This window comes from Primulina tabacum, chromosome 5 (genome assembly GCF_025594145.1).
Source record: "Primulina tabacum isolate GXHZ01 chromosome 5, ASM2559414v2, whole genome shotgun sequence".
In the NCBI taxonomy this organism is placed as follows: Eukaryota; Viridiplantae; Streptophyta; class Magnoliopsida; order Lamiales; family Gesneriaceae; genus Primulina; species Primulina tabacum.
In genome coordinates, this window is record NC_134554.1 from 2,109,662 (window position 1) to 2,131,315 (window position 21,654).

At 35.0% G+C, this 21,654-nt stretch overlaps 5 protein-coding genes across 6 annotated transcripts; 3 read left to right on the forward strand and 2 right to left on the reverse strand.

Annotated features, from left to right (window-relative positions):
* Positions 1–1,455: 1,455 nt before the first annotated feature.
* Positions 1,456–5,627, forward strand: LOC142545380 (PGR5-like protein 1A, chloroplastic). 2 transcript variants are annotated; one of them, XR_012820261.1, is made up of 10 exons: positions 1,456–1,782; positions 2,365–2,480; positions 2,561–2,657; positions 2,759–2,859; positions 3,156–3,212; positions 4,068–4,144; positions 4,437–4,488; positions 4,709–4,819; positions 4,896–5,059; positions 5,270–5,405. XR_012820261.1 is itself a non-coding variant. In XM_075652545.1 (10 exons), exons 1-10 carry the CDS (start codon positions 1,590–1,592, stop codon positions 5,471–5,473), a joined length of 972 nt encoding a protein of 323 aa, XP_075508660.1. In that variant the 5' UTR covers positions 1,457–1,589; the 3' UTR covers positions 5,474–5,627. The 2 variants fall into 2 exon arrangements, 1 of the variants encoding a protein (XP_075508660.1); XM_075652545.1 differs by having other exon boundaries at positions 1,457–1,782; positions 4,896–4,993; positions 5,404–5,627.
* A 552-nt stretch (positions 5,628–6,179) lies between these two features.
* LOC142544549 (expansin-A7-like) lies at positions 6,180–7,302 on the forward strand. The gene is made up of 3 exons (XM_075651590.1): positions 6,180–6,345; positions 6,483–6,792; positions 6,990–7,302. The coding sequence occupies exons 1-3, from the start codon at positions 6,180–6,182 to the stop codon at positions 7,300–7,302; spliced, it is 789 nt and encodes a 262-aa protein (XP_075507705.1).
* An 899-nt stretch (positions 7,303–8,201) lies between these two features.
* Positions 8,202–12,601, forward strand: LOC142545381 (B-type cell cycle switch protein ccs52A). The gene is made up of 10 exons (XM_075652546.1): positions 8,202–8,877; positions 9,356–9,478; positions 9,555–9,659; positions 10,484–10,663; positions 10,754–10,816; positions 10,921–11,115; positions 11,470–11,571; positions 11,670–11,732; positions 11,850–11,918; positions 12,298–12,601. The coding sequence occupies exons 1-10, from the start codon at positions 8,359–8,361 to the stop codon at positions 12,349–12,351; spliced, it is 1,473 nt and encodes a 490-aa protein (XP_075508661.1). The 5' UTR covers positions 8,202–8,358; the 3' UTR covers positions 12,352–12,601.
* A 515-nt stretch (positions 12,602–13,116) lies between these two features.
* LOC142545382 (protein STAY-GREEN 1, chloroplastic-like) lies at positions 13,117–15,242 on the reverse strand. Its single transcript, XM_075652547.1, has 4 exons — positions 14,769–15,242; positions 14,481–14,657; positions 13,754–13,921; positions 13,117–13,507 (listed from the first exon to the last, which is right to left on the reverse strand). The coding sequence occupies exons 1-4, from the start codon at positions 14,892–14,894 to the stop codon at positions 13,322–13,324; spliced, it is 657 nt and encodes a 218-aa protein (XP_075508662.1). The 5' UTR covers positions 14,895–15,242; the 3' UTR covers positions 13,117–13,321.
* A 1,233-nt stretch (positions 15,243–16,475) lies between these two features.
* On the reverse strand, positions 16,476–21,354 carry LOC142545383 (uncharacterized). Its single transcript, XM_075652548.1, has 13 exons — positions 21,177–21,354; positions 20,913–21,027; positions 20,741–20,819; positions 20,526–20,601; positions 20,170–20,253; positions 19,969–20,073; positions 19,475–19,555; positions 19,271–19,335; positions 18,106–18,175; positions 17,951–18,028; positions 17,512–17,609; positions 17,291–17,426; positions 16,476–16,792 (listed from the first exon to the last, which is right to left on the reverse strand). The coding sequence occupies exons 1-13, from the start codon at positions 21,234–21,236 to the stop codon at positions 16,646–16,648; spliced, it is 1,194 nt and encodes a 397-aa protein (XP_075508663.1). The 5' UTR covers positions 21,237–21,354; the 3' UTR covers positions 16,476–16,645.
* Positions 21,355–21,654: the final 300 nt, after the last annotated feature.

Sequence of the window (21,654 nt, forward strand, 5' to 3'; positions counted from 1 at the left end):
AGATTCGCGAGACCGTCTCACAAAAAACATACTTTAAAAAATATAGTATTTAATTGTGTATATCTTATATCTATTACTATTTATCATTAAGAATCCATATAACATAGACAAAAAGTAATGTCAAAGTCTTGTTTTTGTCTTTTTCCTTTTTTAAAAAAATTATATCAAATAGTGGTTATTTTTACAAATATAATAAGATCCTCGTTTGTAAAATAATAATTTCAATTGTGGTATAAACTTCAATTCATTACTTTTTATCTTACGATATTACTCTTATTTAATATAAATCTAATTAATTATAAAAAAAATTATAAACGATGTTTACATCGATGCATTGATCTATTATTATTTATTAAGTTTTCTTCTTAATAGTATCAAAAAACTTTGTGTCATAACCTATTTTTATAGTTGAATATATTAATAAAATGTCAATTTATAATCCAAAGAACTTGCTTCCATATCGGACAGTAACGTTTTTTATTTTTATATTTTTTAATTCATTATTTTAGAATTATTTTTCGTTATTTTTTTAATTATGATATGGTTTAATTTAAATAAAAATTAAATTAATTATAAAAAATTATACACACAACCGTGTACAGATATAATACACGATATTAATTTCGACACCCCTTTTCTTGCAAACCAAACCAAAGCACGGCCGCAATACAAACCAATGCGAACTACACGTGCCATGACTTTGGAAGATAGAATAGCGCCAAAAGAATTCACGTGATAAGCACGTGAAATGGCCGTTTATGAAGCCATTGACAAACATGTTTTTTTCTGTGACGATCTCTCGGATCGTATTTTGTGAGACGGATCTCTTATTTGATCGTTCATGAAAAAATATTACTTTTAATGCTAGAATATTGCTTTTTATTGTGAATATCGGTAGGGTTGACTCGTCTCACAGATAAAGATTCGTGAGACTGTCTCACAAGAGACTTATTTTTTTAAAAAAATCAAGAATTTTGTAGCATTTCTAAGCATTTTTTAGATATCTATTATTATTTTTATTTATTATGATTATTTTGAAGTAATGACAAAATATACATCAACGATCATGTAAAAGGACAAGAATGATAAATAGCTAAAGGTGATAATGAAATAAAATTTTTTTTTTTGAATTATTTATACTACTCTCATCCAGTTTATAAAAGCCACAAATTTAAAATTATTTATTAAAATTGTATTTTATATCAGTTGACACTGGGATATTTGGAGATTTATTCATATTAATTTATATAATTATATTTTCAGATAATAACTTAGAAATTCTTCATTTGGACATTATTTGAATTTATTGGAAACTTTACTTTAAAAATGTTAATAAATTAAATATAAGTCACTTAATTTATTTGTCCAATGTAATTTTGAAGTGATTAAAATTATTAAGAAGTATATGATTAAGAAGTATAAAGAAGCAACCAAAGCATGAGATTTTCCAAGACAACATATCTTTGTTTCCGTCCACTCATTCTTCGATCGCCTTACCTTCTTCAATGAGCGCCCCCATTTGCTCGGATGGATTACCTCTTTTCAGTTCCCTGCTCTGAATTCGGATCCTTCCATAGCCGCCGCCGCAAATGGCTTCCAAACTCGGGTTCACCGTGGCAAAGCCGAGATTTTTAATGGCACACATTAGGAAACCATTCGTTTCGGTTTCTTCCTTACCGTCTTCTGCTCCAGGAGCGCACTCGATTCAGTTTGGTGCCGCCAAGTTGTCCCTTCAACGTAGACTACTGGATGTTTCCGCCAAGGCCACTACTGATCAGCCAGGTTAGGATTCTGATCTCGAGCCAATGACGATCGAATTAGTTTCTAGGCGTTCGGTTTTATTGTTGGTAGTATATGAATATTATATGCAAAAGAATATGGTACCTGCTTATCTTTCGGTACGTGTATAATCTTTGTGAAAGAAAACAGCTGGTTTGTGAAAAAATCGACCAAGGCAAGAGATGAATTCAATCATGGAGATGGGTATCCCAGCCTGAAGCACCATGTGTTGTTTAAATCAATGATACAGGAGTGAAAATTATAGGTCTACAAAATTTGTTAAAATCAACAGAGACATGGCTAATGGCTAATGACCACTGGACTTGAAAAGTTGTATAAGTTTTATCAGAGAAGACATTTACGGTTTACCACTTGCCATGTGCAGTTTGAACAAATTGTTATTCTTTCTGTTTCATAGGTCATCTTCGGGACTTGTATCGACAAATCATAAGCATTATTTCCTGTGAAAATCTCTTTAGCGTGCCATAGACTTGGTAGATTTTCTTGATTTCTTATTCTGACGGCAAGATTTGGACCTTGGAATACTTGCGATGTTTAGGTTATTGAATCCCATGTTTCCTTCAGGTCAGGCCCAAGAAGATGATGTGGTTGACAGCAATGTGTTGCCCTATTGCAGCTTAGATAGAAAACGAAAAAAGACTATTGGGGAGATGGAACAAGAATTTCTTCAAGCACTTCAGGTGATAGTTGAAGGTTTTCTCCTCCGCTTTTTTGCTTGTCGACTTTATATTATGAATAATAATCTGCTGATTTATTGCAGGCATTCTATTACGAAGGAAAAGCCACCATGTCAAATGAGGAATTTGACAACCTCAAGGAAGAATTAATGTGGGAGGGGAGCAGTGTTGTCATGCTAAGTACAGAACTTCCGCCCCTTATATTTTCACTCGCTATTTTTTGACATATTTGAATTTAAACGGGTTGTGTAATCTGTAAATGAATTTTTTTTGTAATGAAGCTCCTGACGAACAGAGGTTTTTGGAAGCTTCGATGGCATATGTATCTGGGGAACCAATTTTGACAGACAAAGAGTTTGATGAACTGAAACAGAAACTTAAGGTTTGTTGAGAATTAACTTCAGAAAGTTAAGAACATATTTTAAATCGGTGACAGTGCTAATTATTTGATCAGTATTTCTTAAAAGACATTTCATCAAGAAAGTAAAATATGTTCTTGCACTATATCTCATTACTTGAACGAGTCATCATCCCGAGATAACCCATGTTGTTTAACTTCTATCATATTATATGACTATCCATATCTTTTGAGTATTCAAGTGATACTTTCTAATATCTCACTTTTTTCCTGCCTTTCTTACATTACTTCCATTTATCATTTCCATAAACGTCCTGTAGATAGATGGAAGTGAAATTGTGGTCGAAGGTCCTCGTTGCAGTCTTCGTAGTAGAAAGGTTGGTTATTTTGCCTCACCTGTTTTTCCTATATTTACCCTTAGGTTGTGCTTGGATGGATGGATTTGAGATGATGAAGCTTTGAGAGACAAAACTAAATCCACTCCATGTCAAGTTATATAATTGCTTTCAATGATAGCTGTGAGGGATTTCAAATACATCCGATATGATTGTTATTTGAAATCAACTTTTCATATTCATGTACAAATTCATCCATCCAAGTGCAACCTTAGGTTTTTATTCTTTATGACCTGGTTCTGTGTTACTCGGACACATTTAAGGAAACTGAAGTTTCCATTAGGCACTTGACGAGCCTTAGCTTTTGAGGGAGAAATATGTGTTTTAACTCACTGAGTTTTGATTTAGATTTTAATCTTTGAATTTTATTGACTAGTAGAGATTTTAGCTCATTCATTTTCGAGGTGGTTTTCGGCTGCAATTTAGAAACATACGAGTTTATTACAATAATTTTTCACAGGTCAGTTTTCAGCTACAAATTTAAAAATGCATGAGTTTAGTTAATTGATTTTTCTTAGGTCTGTTTTATCGAATTTGAAATATTATATGGGTGGTTTATATGATTTATGCGTTAGATAACATTTATATTTGGGAAACATAGTTCCTCAGTTCAGTTCTTCTTCTGTAACTGGATTGTTTCCTCGTGGTTCTCGACTTCTCTATGTTTATTGAATGAGATTTCATATTCCATTGTATTGTTGTCTTGGTTTAGCAATATAGTATGTTGGCATCTGTATTTAACCTTTTTCTATGGTAGAAGATGTGATGGATGCAATTGCAATTTGGTAATTTAGCACATTTGTGCTCTCTAACTGGATTTGTTTCTTTTTCATGTAGGTTTATAGCGACCTTTCTGTTGACTACCTCAAAATGTTTCTTTTGAATGTACCAGCAGCGGTTGTTGCCTTGGGATTGTAAGTGACACCAAATATTGGCATGAATGTTATTTTTATTTGCAAAATCGAGTCTCATTTGACCCAAAGGAAACTTCAATTATGTAGTTTATGAATTACTAGATGATAGCATTAGAAAAGAATTTTTGCTGACAACAATTAATGAAGTTCAAGAAGATAACTTTTTATTTACAGCATTTTAATTTACTATGGATTCTAATATACCTACCCTGGTGTTGTCGTTTTTTTTCCCTGTGAAGATCATAACATACTTGTGATAACTAACTGACTTATTCCATACTGTCCTTTTTAGGTTTTTCTTTCTTGATGATCTGACGGGATTCGAAATCACCTATCTTTTAGAGGTGATAAAGTAGTACAAATTTTTTTATCCTTTTGTATTCTTGATAACAGATTTGATAAAAGGAAACAGCTCTTTCTGTCTGCATCTGACAGCATTATACACTATGTTCCTTAGCTTGCTCAAACTGGAACATTAATTAAAATAAATGTTCAGATGCTTCGGATGATCTACATTAAGTGGGATATTCTCTTGCATAAACTCTAAATGCATTATCTTTGCAGCTGCCAGAGCCCTTCAGTTTCATTTTCACATGGTTTGCAGCTATCCCCGCAATAATATGGTTGTCTTTCACGCTCACAAACTTCATTGTGAAAGATTTCTTGATCTTGGTGGTAAGATTTGAATAAAGATATGAAATTGACAAGCTCACGCTACAAATTCTAAAATCAATTAAATTTAATATTTCAGGGCCTCTGTCCAAACTGTGGCACAGAAAACAATTCATTCTTTGGTACCATATTATCTGTATCAAGTGGGGGTGCCACCAACAAAGTAAAATGTGCAAAGTAAGTTCGATGACACTGTGTCTTTCTCTAGCTATGACAATATTACCTGTCCGGTGTTTGTCTCAGGTTACGGTTCCAAAACCAGCGGTTTGGTTTTGCTTCTGTTCGAACCATTTATTCTTTTAAATTTTCCGGTAAAGAATATTAACTATGGTACGAGCTTATGAACTAATTAAACTAATCGAATCTAACTATGTAACAGGTATGTTAAAACATATATTGTGGATATTAATTTTTATATTTAAGACAAAGAAATAAATATAGGATATTTCTCAGGTTCCTTATTTTCAGAACTGAAATTAACCAGAACTCATTGGTGGTTTAGATTCGGTTTTGGTTCTGGTTATTGGGATAATTTTTTACATCGATTCACGGTTCAACTGGAAATGTGACTATGAAACATTGTTTAGTTGCGCGACGGAAATGATCTACGACTCGAAGACACGATTGATCACATTGCCTGAAGGAAGTGAGGCATGAGTTTCAAGCGGATTCATGGATTTGGAAGAAGAGAAAATGTACAAATTATGTATATGTGAGGATATACAATATTTAGAGAGGAGTTTTCAGCTTGAAAGTGTTGTATAATTGTCAAATACTTAATAGTTTTGTCCGTTTATAAGTAGCTGCTGTATCTTGCCTATGCTCATAACAAAAGAAATAAACAAACATGACTGAATCGATTGTTCAGAAAAAGAAAATAATGTGAAAGTGTACATTAATTTCCAGAAAAAATAAAAAGAAAACATTTTTTTAAAAATGAAACAAGTATACCCATGATTTTTCATACAGTAATTATTGATAAATGACTCCAAGTTATGCACTCATGAAAATCAATAGAAAAAAGATAGAAAATGTGATCAGCAGCTATCCCAGTACCTGCCTGCACGTTTCAATACTATATGGAGATCTTGATAATAAATTTGCGCTAGACGGCACCGTACGTAATAATTAAATTTTATTATAAATACCCTCAAAAATAAAGTCCATTTTTTATTTTTTGAAACGTTCAAAAGTCCACATTAACATTTTTATATGTCTTAAAATATTTAAAATTCTACTTTGACTTGAACAGCAACAAGTTCGTGATGGTCACTAAGGTTGTACTTTCATTTATTGTATTTCTGATCTGTATAAATGTTGCATTTTCAAGTCAACTTGGACAAGACAAGAACTGAAAAGAACCATGGTTTCTTTGCTTCATTCATGGCGCCTGCTTAGCTTCTTCTTGATGTTGGCCGCCGCCGCCAAAGCAACTCATGCTGCCGGATACTCGACACCTGTTTTCCGACCAAGTGCTTGGAAACTTGCTCATGCTACATTTTACGGAGACAATTCCGGGAACGGAATGGGTGAGTTTATATACCAACTACGACGTGTTTGTTTTGCATTTATCATGCATGTGCTAAATAAATATTTAAAAATTGGCGTAATACTCTATCTATTTATTCAATTATTTATGATATATTGGGTTGGTCGGGATATATAGGTGGAGCCTGTGGTTACGGGAACGTGTACAGTAGCGGGTACGGGTCGCAAACGGTGGCGTTGAGTTCGGTGTTATTTAACAACGGGTACGGTTGCGGGCAATGCTTCCAGCTGATGTGCGTGAAGTCCAAGTGGTGCTACAAGGGCTACACCACCATCACCGCCACCAATCTCTGCCCACCCAACTGGGGGCTGCCCTCCAACAACGGTGGCTGGTGTAACCCACCACGCACACACTTCGACATGTCTCCGGCCGCTTTCTCGAAGATTGCACAGCAGAAGGCTGGCATCGTACCTGTCACGTACCGAAGGTACATAAAATATATCCATGAATCATGCATTATTGCATGGAGTTTTTCACGGTTTATATTAATCCAAATGGTTAGGAACGATAAAACATAATAAAAGTACTCGACGAGGATTTAGTAGGGGATAGAGCATGCAAAGGGCCTAGAAGAATCCAAAGTGTCCCTTCGCAGGATAATTTGGGTTATTTCCTTTGTTGTAGAGTGCCATGTGTTCGAAGAGGCGGCCTCCGATTCAACTTCCAAGGCAACGACTACTGGCTGCTGGTGTACGTGATGAACGTTGGCGGAGGTGGTGACGTTTCGAGCATGGCGGTTAAGGGGAGCAAGACTGGTTGGATAAGCATGAGCCACAACTGGGGAGCATCGTATCAAGCATTCGCCACACTTGGAGGCCAATCCCTTTCTTTCAAGATAACCTCCTACACTAACCACGAAACCCTGATTGCTTACAATGTCGCACCAGCAAATTGGCAAGCTGGAATGACTTACTCCACCAATCCCAACTTCCATTAATATAATATATTCAAGTTAAATATATCATTAATTTGCGAATAAAATAAAGGGCCCGAGACCATCCCTTTGGAGGGATTGTAACACCCCACCCCGCCGTCGGTGGTGCATATAAAAATGTGAAACCACATTAATTACACATTCTTAATTTTGCTTCTGTATTATTTAATTATAATTAAATACAATATAAACATTCTTATATATTATGTTAAAGACGCAGTTAAGTACGTTTTATATATTCAAAAAAAAAAAAAAACAAAAGCAAAAACAAAAACCTTGTGAGTTTGGCTTCATATTGTAACAATGCCAGAAAATATATAATGAATAAATGAATTTAAAATTGACAAAAACTTGTATGAGACGGTCTCACGGATCGTATTTTGTGAGACGAATATCTTATTTAGGTCATCCATGAATAAATATTACTTTTTATGCTAAGAGTATTGTTTTTTATTGTGAATATCAATATGATTGACCCGTCTAATATATAAAGATTCGTGAGACCATCTCACAAAAAATCTACTCTTTAAAATTTGGATGCGAGATGATGACTATTCGACCTAGTTAAATCCTATCAGATAAAATTCGATTTATATATCCTGCTTGTTGTTTTTTTATTTTTATTTTTTTAATTCGAGTAATATCGTCCAACCTGGTTATCCAATAAAAAAAAAAATTAATATTTTTTAGGGATGTAATTTATATTTCTAAAGATTTTATATTTTCATTATTTTATAAATTTGTGGTCTTGAAATATAAAATGTACTTTATAAGATAAATTTTATGATATATATTTATTTATATAAAAAAGCAATTCAATCTAAATACTTTTTAAAATATATAAATCTAGAGAAAAAAATTATATTTATAGTTTAATTAATTAATTACCTTGTACAGCGTGATATAATTTTCCCGCAACTCAACCGTGTTCTGTTATTTTTCCCGGTAAACATAATTAGCTCCGTCTCCAAGGCATCCCCCGATCCCCCGCCGCATCTCATCGTATACCACCAGCCACCGCCGGTGAATGTTCTACTTCCTCTCGAAGCGGAATCGAAAATGTCCCAGAAAAATATGGAAACCCCTAGCACAGGTACATCCTCTACAGACCCAAAAACACCCATGAGAATCACCGCATCCGAGCTTCTCAGCTCTTCCTATCACCGCCCCTCATTCTCCCGCACGATTTATAGTGACCGCTTCATCCCAAGTCGTTCCTCTTCCAATTTTTCCCTATTTAATCTGCCTAATTCCAATGCCGACGCTTCTTCTGACTATTCCAATTCTGCTTACACTACCCTTCTAAAGTCTGCCCTTTTCGGACCCGAATGCGCTGGTGGTGCTAACGGGCTTCAGCCATCGACTCCGGAGAAATCTTTTCACACGGGTCGATTTGGTGCTAATAATGATGGTAACCTTTGGCGGATTAGTCCTCCTAATTGTAATATCTTCAAGTACAAGACTGAGACTCGGAAATCGTTCCATTCCCTGTCGCCGTTTGGGTTTGATGATCAGCTTCCTGGGGTGTCTCATAGGCCTATTAAGGTTCCCAGAAAAGTTCCACGGTCTCCCTACAAGGTTAGATTTTTATAATTCTTATGGTTCTTTTATTCTTTGTTTTTTAATTTTCAAATTTCTTGTTTTAAAATCTCTTGATTTGACTTCGCATTTGTTCAACGGTTTGGTAGTCGGATTTTGGAATTCTTAAATTATACCTTTTAGTGGGAGGTCGCGCTGCGATGAATTTATGTATTCCTCCGCTGATGGGTTTGGGGTTTCGTTGAGGTGCGATAGTATTCTTGGGTTTGTTTCCTTTAACTGAGGTTAACTGAATCTGGGTGACGTAGTTTACTGTTTCTTATGTGTTTTTAGCTTTCTGTGAGGTATTTTTCTCTTTAGCGCTTCGATGATAGGTTCTGTGTGTTGTTTTGACTATTTTAGTTACGTTTCAGAACTTATGTTTTCCTTTTAGAGTAGATTTTTGTTGGATACTATTGTTGGGGTGTGTCAATTTGAGCTGCTTAAAACTTATAGGTTGTATGGAATGTTGTCGTAGGTTTTGGACGCACCAGCATTGCAGGATGATTTTTATCTGAATCTTGTGGACTGGTCTTCACATAATGTGTTGGCTGTTGGGCTGGGCAACTGTGTTTATCTATGGCATGCTTTTAGCAGCAAGGTTAGACTTGTTCCTTCACTCTCGTTTTGTCGCCATTACACTCATGGAATGATTTTTTTATCCATAATCGGTGCAGGTTGTGAAGTTGTGTGACTTGGGAATTGATGACAGTGTCTGTTCTGTTGGGTGGGCACAACGAGGTACCCACCTTGCAGTAGGGTCCAGCAATGGCAAAGTCCAGGTATGCAATGAATAATTTTGTCTCTTGTTATATACTATGTAATATTTTTATAAAGCAAAGATGATGCATTGTAATCCATCAGTTTATAAAAAGCGATTTAAATGTTATCATTTATATGGGGAGTACGACCCATTCCAAAATTTTGACTAATGGACAACCATAATAAAAAAAACATCATTAAGATTCGTGCTTTTCTCAGCTCTTGCTGATTGGTGATTCAGATGTTGCACCTGTTTCATGAACTACGGTTTGCAATGCGTTGGGACATTCTTTTTTAGTTTCTAAAGTTGATCTCATTCTAGGTGGGAACCATATTTACAAAAAGATTGTGCTAGAGTTATTTTGCTGTCATCCTTATAACAAGGTTCAGCCTTGTGGTTTAATTGACATTTCCAACCATATGTGGCTGGATCTTGTAAACTATTGGCCCAAGAGTTCCTATTTGTTAGTAGAGTTATCTTCACGAAAAGATTTATTACCTCCTTTCTGGGAAGGTAGTTTATAGTAACATTTAAGTGAGTGTATGACAGCTCGTGGTCATAATAATGTTTGTGTTACATGAAAATTACCCAGGAATCCTTTTTAAAACTAAAAGTATTAGTATGATTGCTTCGGATGGTCTTGCTCATGAATCCTAGTTTTTTTTTTGAAGAGGAATCCTAGGTTTATCCTTCAATAGGTTTTGGATATACCCCTTATTCCTCCGAATTGTTTTGCTTTGCATCAAATTAATCGGTTTCATGAAAAGCCAAAACCAGTTGTTGTTTGGCCTACTATTTATTTCAACACTCCAATGATAACTGCTACAACTTTATGCCGTGCAGTTATGGGATGCTTCTCGTTGTAAGAGGATAAGAACTATGGAAGGACATCGGTTGCGAGTAGGTGCCCTTGCATGGAGTTCATCTCTGTTATCATCAGGAAGCCGGGACAAATGTATTCTTCAGCGCGACATACGAGCTCAGGACAACTATGTTAGCAAGCTAAGTGGACATAAATCAGAGGTCTTTATGAATTTAAATCCTACTTTTAGAAGCCGTTTTATTCAAGTATTGCTAGCTGCATTAGTATAACATCAATCATTTGTGTGTTAGGTATGTGGATTGAAGTGGTCCTATGACAACCGCGAATTAGCATCTGGTGGAAATGACAATCGAGTAAGTAATTAACTTTCCTTGAATTTGAGTATCTTTTGTTCTGATTTTGCTTAGATTAATATTTGTTGCTACGAGTCATTCAGATTGGATTTACAATTTTGTAGCTTTTAGTGTGGAACCAACACTCAAGTCAGCCAATTCTAAAATATTGTGAACACACTGCTGCTGTAAAGGCTATAGCCTGGTCGCCTCACCTTCATGGACTTCTTGCTTCTGGAGGTGGCACTGCAGATCGATGCATTCGTTTCTGGAACACAACCACAAATTCACACTTAAGTTGTGTGGATACTGGGAGTCAGGTAATATTCATGTATTTGAGTTGAACAAATGTGCTCTGAGTAATGCAATGTCAGTAGTTTATTATATGATTGAAGAACTCCAATTTTGCGTGTTGGGTTTTTTTCGCAAATTTTCATTAATCTTTGTCGATTAAATGAATGAGGGGACTAAATGTATATATTTCCTTAAAAAAAAGCCAACAAAAAGGAAAAATTAGAACTGTGGCCTAAGGCTTTGATTAAACAATTGAATTATGTCAGTATTTCATTTTTATGGCATGTTCCGGAATGAGACTCCTGAACAACAACTGAATTCTCTCTTTATCGGAAAATGGAAGTTTTTTAAATTTCTGCCTTGAAATGCAAATATTGCAGGTGTGCAACCTTGTGTGGTCCAAGAATGTGAATGAACTTGTGAGTACTCATGGATACTCGCAGAATCAAATTATTGTGTGGAGATATCCTTCGATGTCAAAGGTAACCATAGATGGGCAAGAAATATACGGGATCTCAATGTTTGTACGTATTATACAGTCTTAGAATAATTTGAATCATTTTTCTGAACCAAAATACAGCTGGCAACTCTGACTGGCCATACATACAGGGTACTTTATCTTGCCATCTCTCCAGATGGACAGGTATGCAAGTGAAACTGCTGTTCCTTCATCTTTTGTTTATGTGATTTTCTAGTGCTCACTCAGTAATAATTTTAAATTGCTAATTTGACTTCGCCATAATGTTGGTGATCTTTGCAGACAATTGTTACTGGAGCAGGAGATGAAACACTCAGATTCTGGACTGTATTTCCTTCTCCCAAGTCTCAGGTGATTTATCTATTTCTCAATATGGTAGCTTTTTTGTAGATATTTCCTTGTCCTTGACTCGTTCCAATAATGGGATAAATAATCGCATACTTCTTTAGCATTGAATCTCTTTATACTGTATGAATTTGTCCTACATACCAGACCGGAAAATAAACCTCAACCATGTATATTCAGCAGTGGCTACTACACGCCATTAATGACATGAAAAAATGATTAAAGACACACCCCATACTTATAGTATAGTCTTGCTCGGTAATTAGGCAAATAAATGTTATCCTAAAAGCTGAACTCTTCTATGGGTGAGGTTAAATGTTTTGTATGCTATACTATTTCCAGATTTGTTCCCCAAAAATATTCCAACCTCAATATTATATTACAGAACACTGAAACTGAAATTGGAGCTTCATCGCTCGGAAGAACTCGGATTCGCTGATCCGAAAAACCCCTGATGCTATCGCAACACAGGATTATTTATCCTTTATTGCTCCATTCATTTCGCATTTTCTGAAATGGGGAATGAAAAGCAATTCGGAGAAACCAAAGGCCACCTGATTACACGAGGTGGTGGCAAGTTTGAGTTGATTGTTCTCACAATCAAGAAAAGTTGGTAAATACTAGACAATGTTGAATGAATGATGGTGATAAATTTGTACATAGTGGGGAGTTTTTAAATTTTTTAATTTTTTAAAATTTATTTTGAGCGGAATAAAACTAAGGGAGTGTTATTTAAAGCTGAGCAATAACATCTCCCTTGCGCGATATCTTGTAATGAGAGGCTACATTTGTATTGATCAAATATTTTTATTGCTCGATTTATACTTGTAAACTGTGTAATTTTGTTTTTCACTTTTTTACAAGTGAATCAAAACAATTTACACAAAAGTATTTCAGTAAATATGTTTGACTGATAACGAAAGATGAGACCTACCCACTAGTATCGGGTGGCAGTGGCGGAACAAGGAATCTGGCGCTATCTGAGCTAGAATTTTAAACTTTAACATCCTTTAATATTTTAAATTGATTTATCCGGGTTAATATCAAATTTATTTAAAATTATACAAAAATTTACATATAATTTTTTTTAAAAAAATTTGGACCATCCGGATACAAAGGGCTGTACCTCCGCCCCTGCCTGGTGGTTAGGGTTGTCTTTCGAAATATGGAAATCAATAACAAATTGGTGAGATACGATCATATAAAATTTTATCTAATTGGAACTATCACCAATACTAAAAAACCCCATCCGATACACTAGCAAACTGTTCCAAATACTAAGAACTAGTCAATTTTTTTTGGTTTCATCGTCAATGTTACCACAGATTTTGTGTCCCAGTAATTAATTAACCTAGTTGAAGGAAGGAAACGTATACACTTTTCAAGGCCTGCTTGAGCAGGACGGAATGTCAGACATTGTTGGTTGTCTTTGAAGGGTCCACGGAACGTGGCCCACAATCCTTGAGTGGGCCCCAGCACTCCAGCTTGTTGAATCTTGGTCTGTTGGAGTGGAAGTAAACCCAAACCAAAGCATCTTCAAGTTGTGGGTATTTCTTGAACAACCTCTTGTCTCCATGCACAAAAGCCTTCAACACCTGCACAACGTTTCCCAGCAAAATTAGGACTTCAACATTTCAACTGGCATACTAAATTAAAACGACAATTTTAAGATCAACTTTGCACAAGCCACTTTGAATCTTTTTGTTCTTGTATTGTGAAATCTAACAAACACAAAAGCATCCGAACCCACAGTCGATCGAAGAGTCACGTATATATAGTTTTCGACAGATTGTACAAACTGATAATCACAAATGAAGTTTGCTGAAGATTAATTTACTTACCATTGGAAGTTCTTTGGAGAAAATAAAGTATCTAAGGTAAGCACAAAGATCCAGCAAGAAGTGGCCACCACTAATGTGACAATGGACATGAAGGGACATCTCCCCTTCAATTTTCTTCCATTCAGCCACCACTTCGTCTCTTTGAAGTTTATTGTACCACCCTTGTAACTACAAACAAACTTATTTTTCGTTTCAAAAAAGCACTTAACCACTTTAGTTATTATACCACATAGAGATTTTTCAATTATTTTTATAATTATTCTAATTATTAAATACTGTAAAACTAAATATAATCTATCCTAATCTGGTAATAAATTCAAAAAGCACGATAATGATAACGAGATATAATCTAGTTATAGGTGTCATGCAAATTTACTGAAATTATTTTTTAGTACTTTTTATTAAACGAATAATGGGGTGTTTTTGTCTCTTCATTTGAATTGATTAAAAATAATCACTCTAGGGAACGATGTTTGATAATATCCTAGCTATCTAGTGCACAACGTTGCGTATATATAATTATTTTCCAAAATATTTTTTTTTTGTAAATTTGTTATTTGAATAATTGGTAATATAAACAGGTTAAATAAATAGATGGGATGCTAAATTTTAAATATATTTTGGACCATTATTAGTGCTTTTACCATCAGTTTTTATTGATACAGAACTCGATCCATGTGTTACCATGTTTTCACATAGTTTGTAATTTGATCAAGAAAAAATTTACCTGGGAATTGTTGATGCTATGAGAAATGGTAAGAGTGAGATTAGAAGTGATATCACTATGTGTAAGTGTGTAAGTTCTTGGAAGTTTTAATGGGAGCTTCTCTTCTTCATCAACCTCTAAAAACAATACTTTCAGCTTCGATGCTTCGAATATAGCTGGCCCAATTAATCTGGCAACCTGAAAATTGAGAAAATTAATTTTTTTTAAAGAAATATATATTTGAGGAAGAAAAGAGAAATAAAAAAACCATTAAACTATAAATATCCTCAAAACAATTGAGAAATTTACTGGAACAATGGACTGATTCGTTTTGACTCTCCTTCTTCTGTGGTGAAGGAAAGAGTGATTTTCCAGTGTGAAAGAAGAGGTTTTTAGCTTTGATGGGATGATTGAAGAACTTGTTAAAGTTCCCATTTCTAATGAGAATTAAACAAGAAAAAATTGAATCACATAAAAAGGGTTGATCTCTCTTGAAACTTATGTTTGTTACTGATATATTAATCCCTCGACTTTGAGTAAGCCAAGAAAATAAATGAAGCTTGCTCTTGGCTGCTAGATCAGCAACTTTTGCTTTAGAGTTTTGTTTTCGTTGTTAGCTTTTTCTTTTTCTTGCTTTGCTTGGATGCCTGAAATGTTTGGAAACCTTAGAAGAATGGCAATTGTAATGGTTGCTTTTGTTTTGTGCATGGCCTCAAAGAAAAAGTGTGAGAGAGAGGAGGGAAGGAATGATGGTACATAATAAAGGCAAAATTTTGGTCCTTAATTATTAGGTTTCTCGCATTTTTTTAGGAAAATTCGGTGGGATGAATATTGGTTCTTATAGGTGGGTCTATAATATACCAACGCTTAGATGTATTTTTTGAGGAATGTCCTAAAGATAGCATCGAACTTACCTGCTATCGATCTAGCTAGTGCATACCAGGGAATTGTAATAGATGGAGGTTGAGATCAAACCAGTAAACTTAACTTTTTTGGCGTCGAAATTCTAAATTATTTCATCCCAATAAAGCAAATATTAAATATTAATTTAATGAAATGTAACATTAAAAGTTGAAGATGGGGCAAAAGTTTTGAAGAATCTCTATTTTGGCATTGCATACCACATGCACAGCAGGCATGATAGATGTGTGTGTTACTAGAAAAAGGAAGAAAAGGCCGTTATGCCCAATTTGGTTCGAACCATATAAGTTTTTCCGAAAAAAGAAAGAAACCATCCTATTATTTAATCCTACTTAGTAGCAAGGCTGTTATTTGGAGCTTTCGATATTTTATAAACTCAGCCCAAATTATTGCAAGTTAGTCTATTCTTTAACGAACTAATTTTAGTTAGATCATCCAGGTTCCTCTCCTCACATTTTAATTAAAATTGATGTATGAGTGTTGATGATTCAAAAACTAAAATTTCATCGCATCATAAGGGAAGTGAAGTTGACATGTGATTGTTGATGATCCATGGACTTAAATTTCACCCCATTATAAGTGGAGAAACAGTCGAACCTGATATTAACAAAATCTCTTGTTTGTTGTACGTTGCTTTTTTCATTATCGATCTTAAAGTTCATATAATGTCAAAGTACTTGGAATCTCCTTTAGATCAACAATTCTGAGAATGACAAAGATCACAGCTTTCTGCCTTACGTATGTTTTTTTGCAAAAAAATTTATCAACAAAATTTATAAAGCATAGGTTGAGATCAATTATTTAAAAATTCAAGCATTTAGTTAATAAATAAAGATTTTATGCTGAAACGCAAACTACGTTAATTGAAGCATTAATTAAGGAGTATTATTTCTATAAAATCTAATATCTATAGATGTAATATTGTATTATTCAGCACTATTTCTTCAAAAACTCAGCCATCTTCACCCAAAAAATATATATTATTCCATTATTTTCAAAATTTAAGCATTATGTCATGCACCGAACGCCGAAACTCGAATAGACTATATGCTAACAATTTTAAAAAGTTTCAACATTCATTCTCAGAAGCACTGATTAAATGCCAAAACAAGTCTATTTTAATAACTGAATGTGATAGCATCCTCATAACATAAAAAACTGGAAACAAGTACGATCAAGTGTTACAACATCAGCAAACTTGCTTTTATTTTATGGGCTGCGTTGACACGTTTATTATGGCAACACAACGTTACTCGTGATATACCTTACACATTAGGAGGTGGCCATATCTTTCCAAATAATTCCTCCACCCGTCTTGATTGGTTAGCATACCCATCCATTCCAGTAGCTAGAAGCTCCACCGCCGCAGGCTTCATAGCCGAGGAGAAGCTATATTGGTCCCACTTAACAAGCTGAAAATTATTCGAGCATGGATTGAATGAAATCGAGTCAAGTTATTTGAAGAGTAAAACTGTTTGATAGGTAGGTCAAGGGAAACTCAAACTCAAAGACTTGAACAACTTTGAATATCTTTTCGAGCTGAATTCATCCACTTTTATAGCTCAAGAGCCACTCACAATTTTTACTATATTTATTACTTTTTATAAATATATTCAGAATTAAATGAGCTAGCGAACTCACAGCCAAATTTCAAGCATTTCTTTAATAGACCTCGATAATTAAATTCAGTTCCGACATGGAGTCGAGAATAACTGGAGCCCGAATTCATTCACTTTTGGAGCTTCGAGATGACTAAAAGAATTTAAGTAGTAAAAAATAGCTAATATTTGGCCAAATTCGATTCATTTGCACCCTAGTCAAGAAGAGTAAGAGAGCGAAGAGAGAGAATAAAAACTCTTCTATTAAGGCAACTTCACATGGAAAATAAAAGATCAGAATATAAATCAAACCTCTTCATCACTAAAATTATAGGAGGCAGCTGATTGTGGTGATAGCCGCCTTATGAGAGAATATTTCTCATCAGGAGGTGTCACAGAATCCTTTAGAGACTGCAATATCTTTAATGGGGAAATAATGTAGTCAACCCTGCATGCAAACATAAGTGAATATATAACTCAAGTAACCAGAAATAATGTCGTCAACCAGGCATGCAAATATAAATGATATATACCCTAAAAGGTTAAAGACGTCCTGCTTGTTACGAATAGCTGCTGCCATCAATTTTGATTTGTGTCCATATTTATGAATGTAATTGTAGGCTTTTGTCACCTACATGGCAAAGGATATATATTATATACCACACAAAGCATTAGCAACTGTTCTGGTCACTTTCCCTTTCTAAGGAAAAAAAAATACAGGTCTCCATCGTTCATCGAGTTTCCGAAAGGGAGAACATGGCTTTAACATTTGAATTATATGCTGAAAAAAAGTGGGTAGAATATGCTCTCTGTTTCTCAAATGTGAATGCATCCTTAAGGTTCTAGTCATTGGTTCAATGAGTGTCATCGACATTGCGACAATCAACCCACTGGAATGTGGCAAACTTGATAGCATATAGAGACCATTAATATGTAAACATCGTATAGAAAGTAGCAGCTCATTGAACTGACCAAAGCCAACCCAGGATCTTCTCCTCTTCTAAGAGCAGCTTCTACTTCAGGGTCACCAGCATGATTCCGTGCCCAATCCTAACAAAAGGTCATGACCACATCTTTATTGTAACAGTAAAAGTTGTCAATGAGCACATTACAGAGAAAGATATTACCCTAAGTCGACCAACAAAAATTTGAATAACAGAAGCTCCAGCTTGAGCTGCAGCTGCAGCTTGACAAAAGCTGCAGGTTCAGAACAAAGATAGTGGTAAAAATGTTTCAGACGCCAGATTTACAGCATTTCAAAGAGGGGAATACTTCCAGAACACTTTTTCAATAGCATAAGCCGAATGGGAAGTACTAAATGGCTTTTAAGACATAAATTTATTCAATTGTGGGGAATATTATTACCTTTATATAATCTAAATGTAGCACAAGACTTGGAAAATTTAGTAAGTCGTATAGGCAACCGGTAACTAATCACAGATACTGCAGACTTCACAAAAGTACAACATAAGAAATGAATATCCTTGAAAAAACTCCTAGACGAACGTGTTGAATAAGAGTATAATATTTTACAGTTTGGCAAATCAATCATTTATAACTACAAAAACCAAGACGAGCTGAAACAGCAGTCCTGCAGATTAGCGATATGGCGATATAACAAATTTTGAACTTCGGGACTTGGGAAACGATGCTGATATTCCCAGAAACAAGGTTGCGGACCTCTCATAAGAATTTTAATGTTTGCTTACTTCACAAATGAATACTCTAACTATACAATCAAAATTCCGACCTTGAGTGATTTAATGATCAGTACTGCACAATGTACTTATCGTGGTTGGTGCATAAACAAAGAGTATTATTTAATTAGAAAAGCCACAAAACAATTCCAAAAACAAGGAAATAAAGATCACCACCAACTCACAACTAGCTCTTGGAAACTTTCGCACCATGTAAGAGCTAAGCAAGAGACAAAGCACGACAAAGTAATTGAAGCTCCATACCATCTCAAGTCACACACTTTGCAGCCGTTCTTGGCATTTGAAAAGCGGTACATTATCGCTGTCCAAGGAATTACCAATAAAAGCAAATGCTTTCACTTAACCTATCCCCAACCCACATAAAAAGCTAACAGGTGAAGGAGAAAAAGACAAATACGAAATGGCAGAAAAAGCATCAAGCTTTGCTGACAATCATACAAACCTTTTATACAGATCCCTAAAATACATAAAAGGACTGTTTTAGTCCATTTTTTCCATGTCAATCAATATTCAAAATCTTTCACCCAAGACTTTCAATTCTTTGAATAAAATAAGGTTAGAAATCATGTTATACCTGTAGACAAAAGTCATATGTGTCTGTATGCCCTCTGACTCCAGTAACCTTGATGCTTCAATCCCCTAGCAAAAAGCAAACGATGAAGATACAAAAGTGAAGCAGCATGAATTGCAAGAAGAAAATGTTCATTCAAAAGTCCTGCGCTCCTTCTCAAAAGACAAATAATAATGTTGACCAATAATGTTGACCTCTGACGCTAACCTGCCAAGTTGAAGGAATTTTGAACAACAAACGATCTGGAGGCACTTCAATTTCTTGATACAGTCTCAGAAGGTTATGTACCTGCAAATTGATTTAAAATCAAAATAACCGATGAAAAGCGATGGGACATCAATAGACAAAGCATGTCAATGCATCAACCCAAAGTTAATTAGAAGGAACACTCATTCACAGCACTCGGCGACTACTTCAAAGGTATCAGCCACAAATCAAATGGCAGTAGGAAGTAATTTCAGCAACAAAAATTTCACCCCTCTCCGAAACTAAACAATCAATTGTAAATAAATGAGGCAGTGAGACCATGATGTCTCATCACATGAATAAAAAACAAATGTATCGAGGATAGCAGCGTATAAAATGAGCTATTAAAGTCACAGTAGAATCATGCAACAAAAATTATGATGATTTAACTACACGAAAAATAAGAAAAATAGGGGTATAAACACATCTGTTGAAATTTTCAAGAGAACAATCACCTTTTTAACTATTCCATTTGTATCATAGGCAAGACGAGCATCTACTTCAGTAGAAACACCACCGGGCACAAGCTTTACAAGATCACCCCCAACATTTACTAAAGCCTGTTATCAGATATGAATCTTTATGATCGTCCATCCAAATCTTCATTAAAGATAACAAGAGCATATCACTTAACAAGATTCCAAGTTATAGAGTACCTTGTTAAAGAAGCAAGACATGCGATCTTCGGACTTTCCTAAGGCATAACAATGTGGATCTGCCAATGCAGAGTCGACCGCACTCTGGAAATATGACAACAAAAATGAAAAAACATCATAGGAATGTGTGTGCAAGCGGAATTTACTTACTCTGTATCAAAAGCCTTTTCATATCACTCTTCAAAAAAAAATTAATATCTTACCAACATACACTTCTGCAAGTGTCTACAGTTTTAATCTAATCGAATACCAGCACGCGTCATAGAAACAGTTGCTCATACACTACTACTAGAAAATATGCTTCAAGTCTGTCTGTTTCATAGAAAAGTAATAATAAATATAAACGATATAATTACCCTAAACTTCGTGTCAGGAAGGCTACAAATGCCCAAAAGTAACGAGGAGCTGACAGTGGCAGCAGTTGGAGGAAACCTACGGCAATATCGCTTTCAAATCAGCACCTCGTTCAGATGAACAAATTCAAAATCATATCCGTTGGAGGGACACAATCCCAAAGAAAGTCTCAAACATCAAGAAATTCTATATTTAAAGAAATACTCAGAAATCTAACCTCTCGAAATCATCGAAAACGACTGTATCAGGAACGATCTCACTGAAACTAGTCACTGCATCCAACTCAGTGCTCAACCCTATTAGCAATAGAAAAAACAACTCAACGATCTAAATTGCAACAAAAAATGTGTAAAATCAGACTAAATGCAAATCAGATACTGGAATTTTACCAGTGTCAAGAGTCGAAGAGAAGTTAATAGAAGCTCGAATCAAAGGAAAAGCACTCAGGGGCTTCAAATTGAGATTTCGTTTTACCGGCTGAGCAGCTAATCGGAGTTCCCTCCCCTGTTCCGATCGATAAAATAGAACACGGTCAAACAACAAAATTTTTGACGTTCACTACAGAATACACACCCCTTTGACAATCAAGCACCTGAAATTGAAGTTTGCATGCAGGAATCAGACATGGAAGCATGTCAGTTTGCGATATGTACCTTGAGAGAGGAAGACGACAGTAGAGCAGAGGACGGCGTAGATTGCAAAGTTGCTGACATTTTCAATTTGTTACTGAGAAATGGGAAATACCGAAGTGGGAGTGAGAGGATTTTATCTGAGATGGGGAGAGCAGATTTAGAAAGGGTAATAGTTACTTTTATACCAAGGTCCTCGAAATTGGATTTCTGTAAATAATATTTGTATTATTCCTCATATTCTCTATTGTCCCAAAATGGTCATTCCAGTTAGGGATGATCACGGTGCAATTTTGCGGTTTTTTTAAAAAATTTCAAACCGAATTGCCATATGCAGTCGGTTAGTAATTTGAAAATTAATTGCGGTTTTACATGAAAAATTAGCCTTACAATTTTGAGCAGTTGCGGTCGGTTGACGGTTTATTTAATGAAAATATTAAAATATATATTCTAATTTATTTGAAAACAACAACAATATATTGTCTTCAAATATAAAATATAG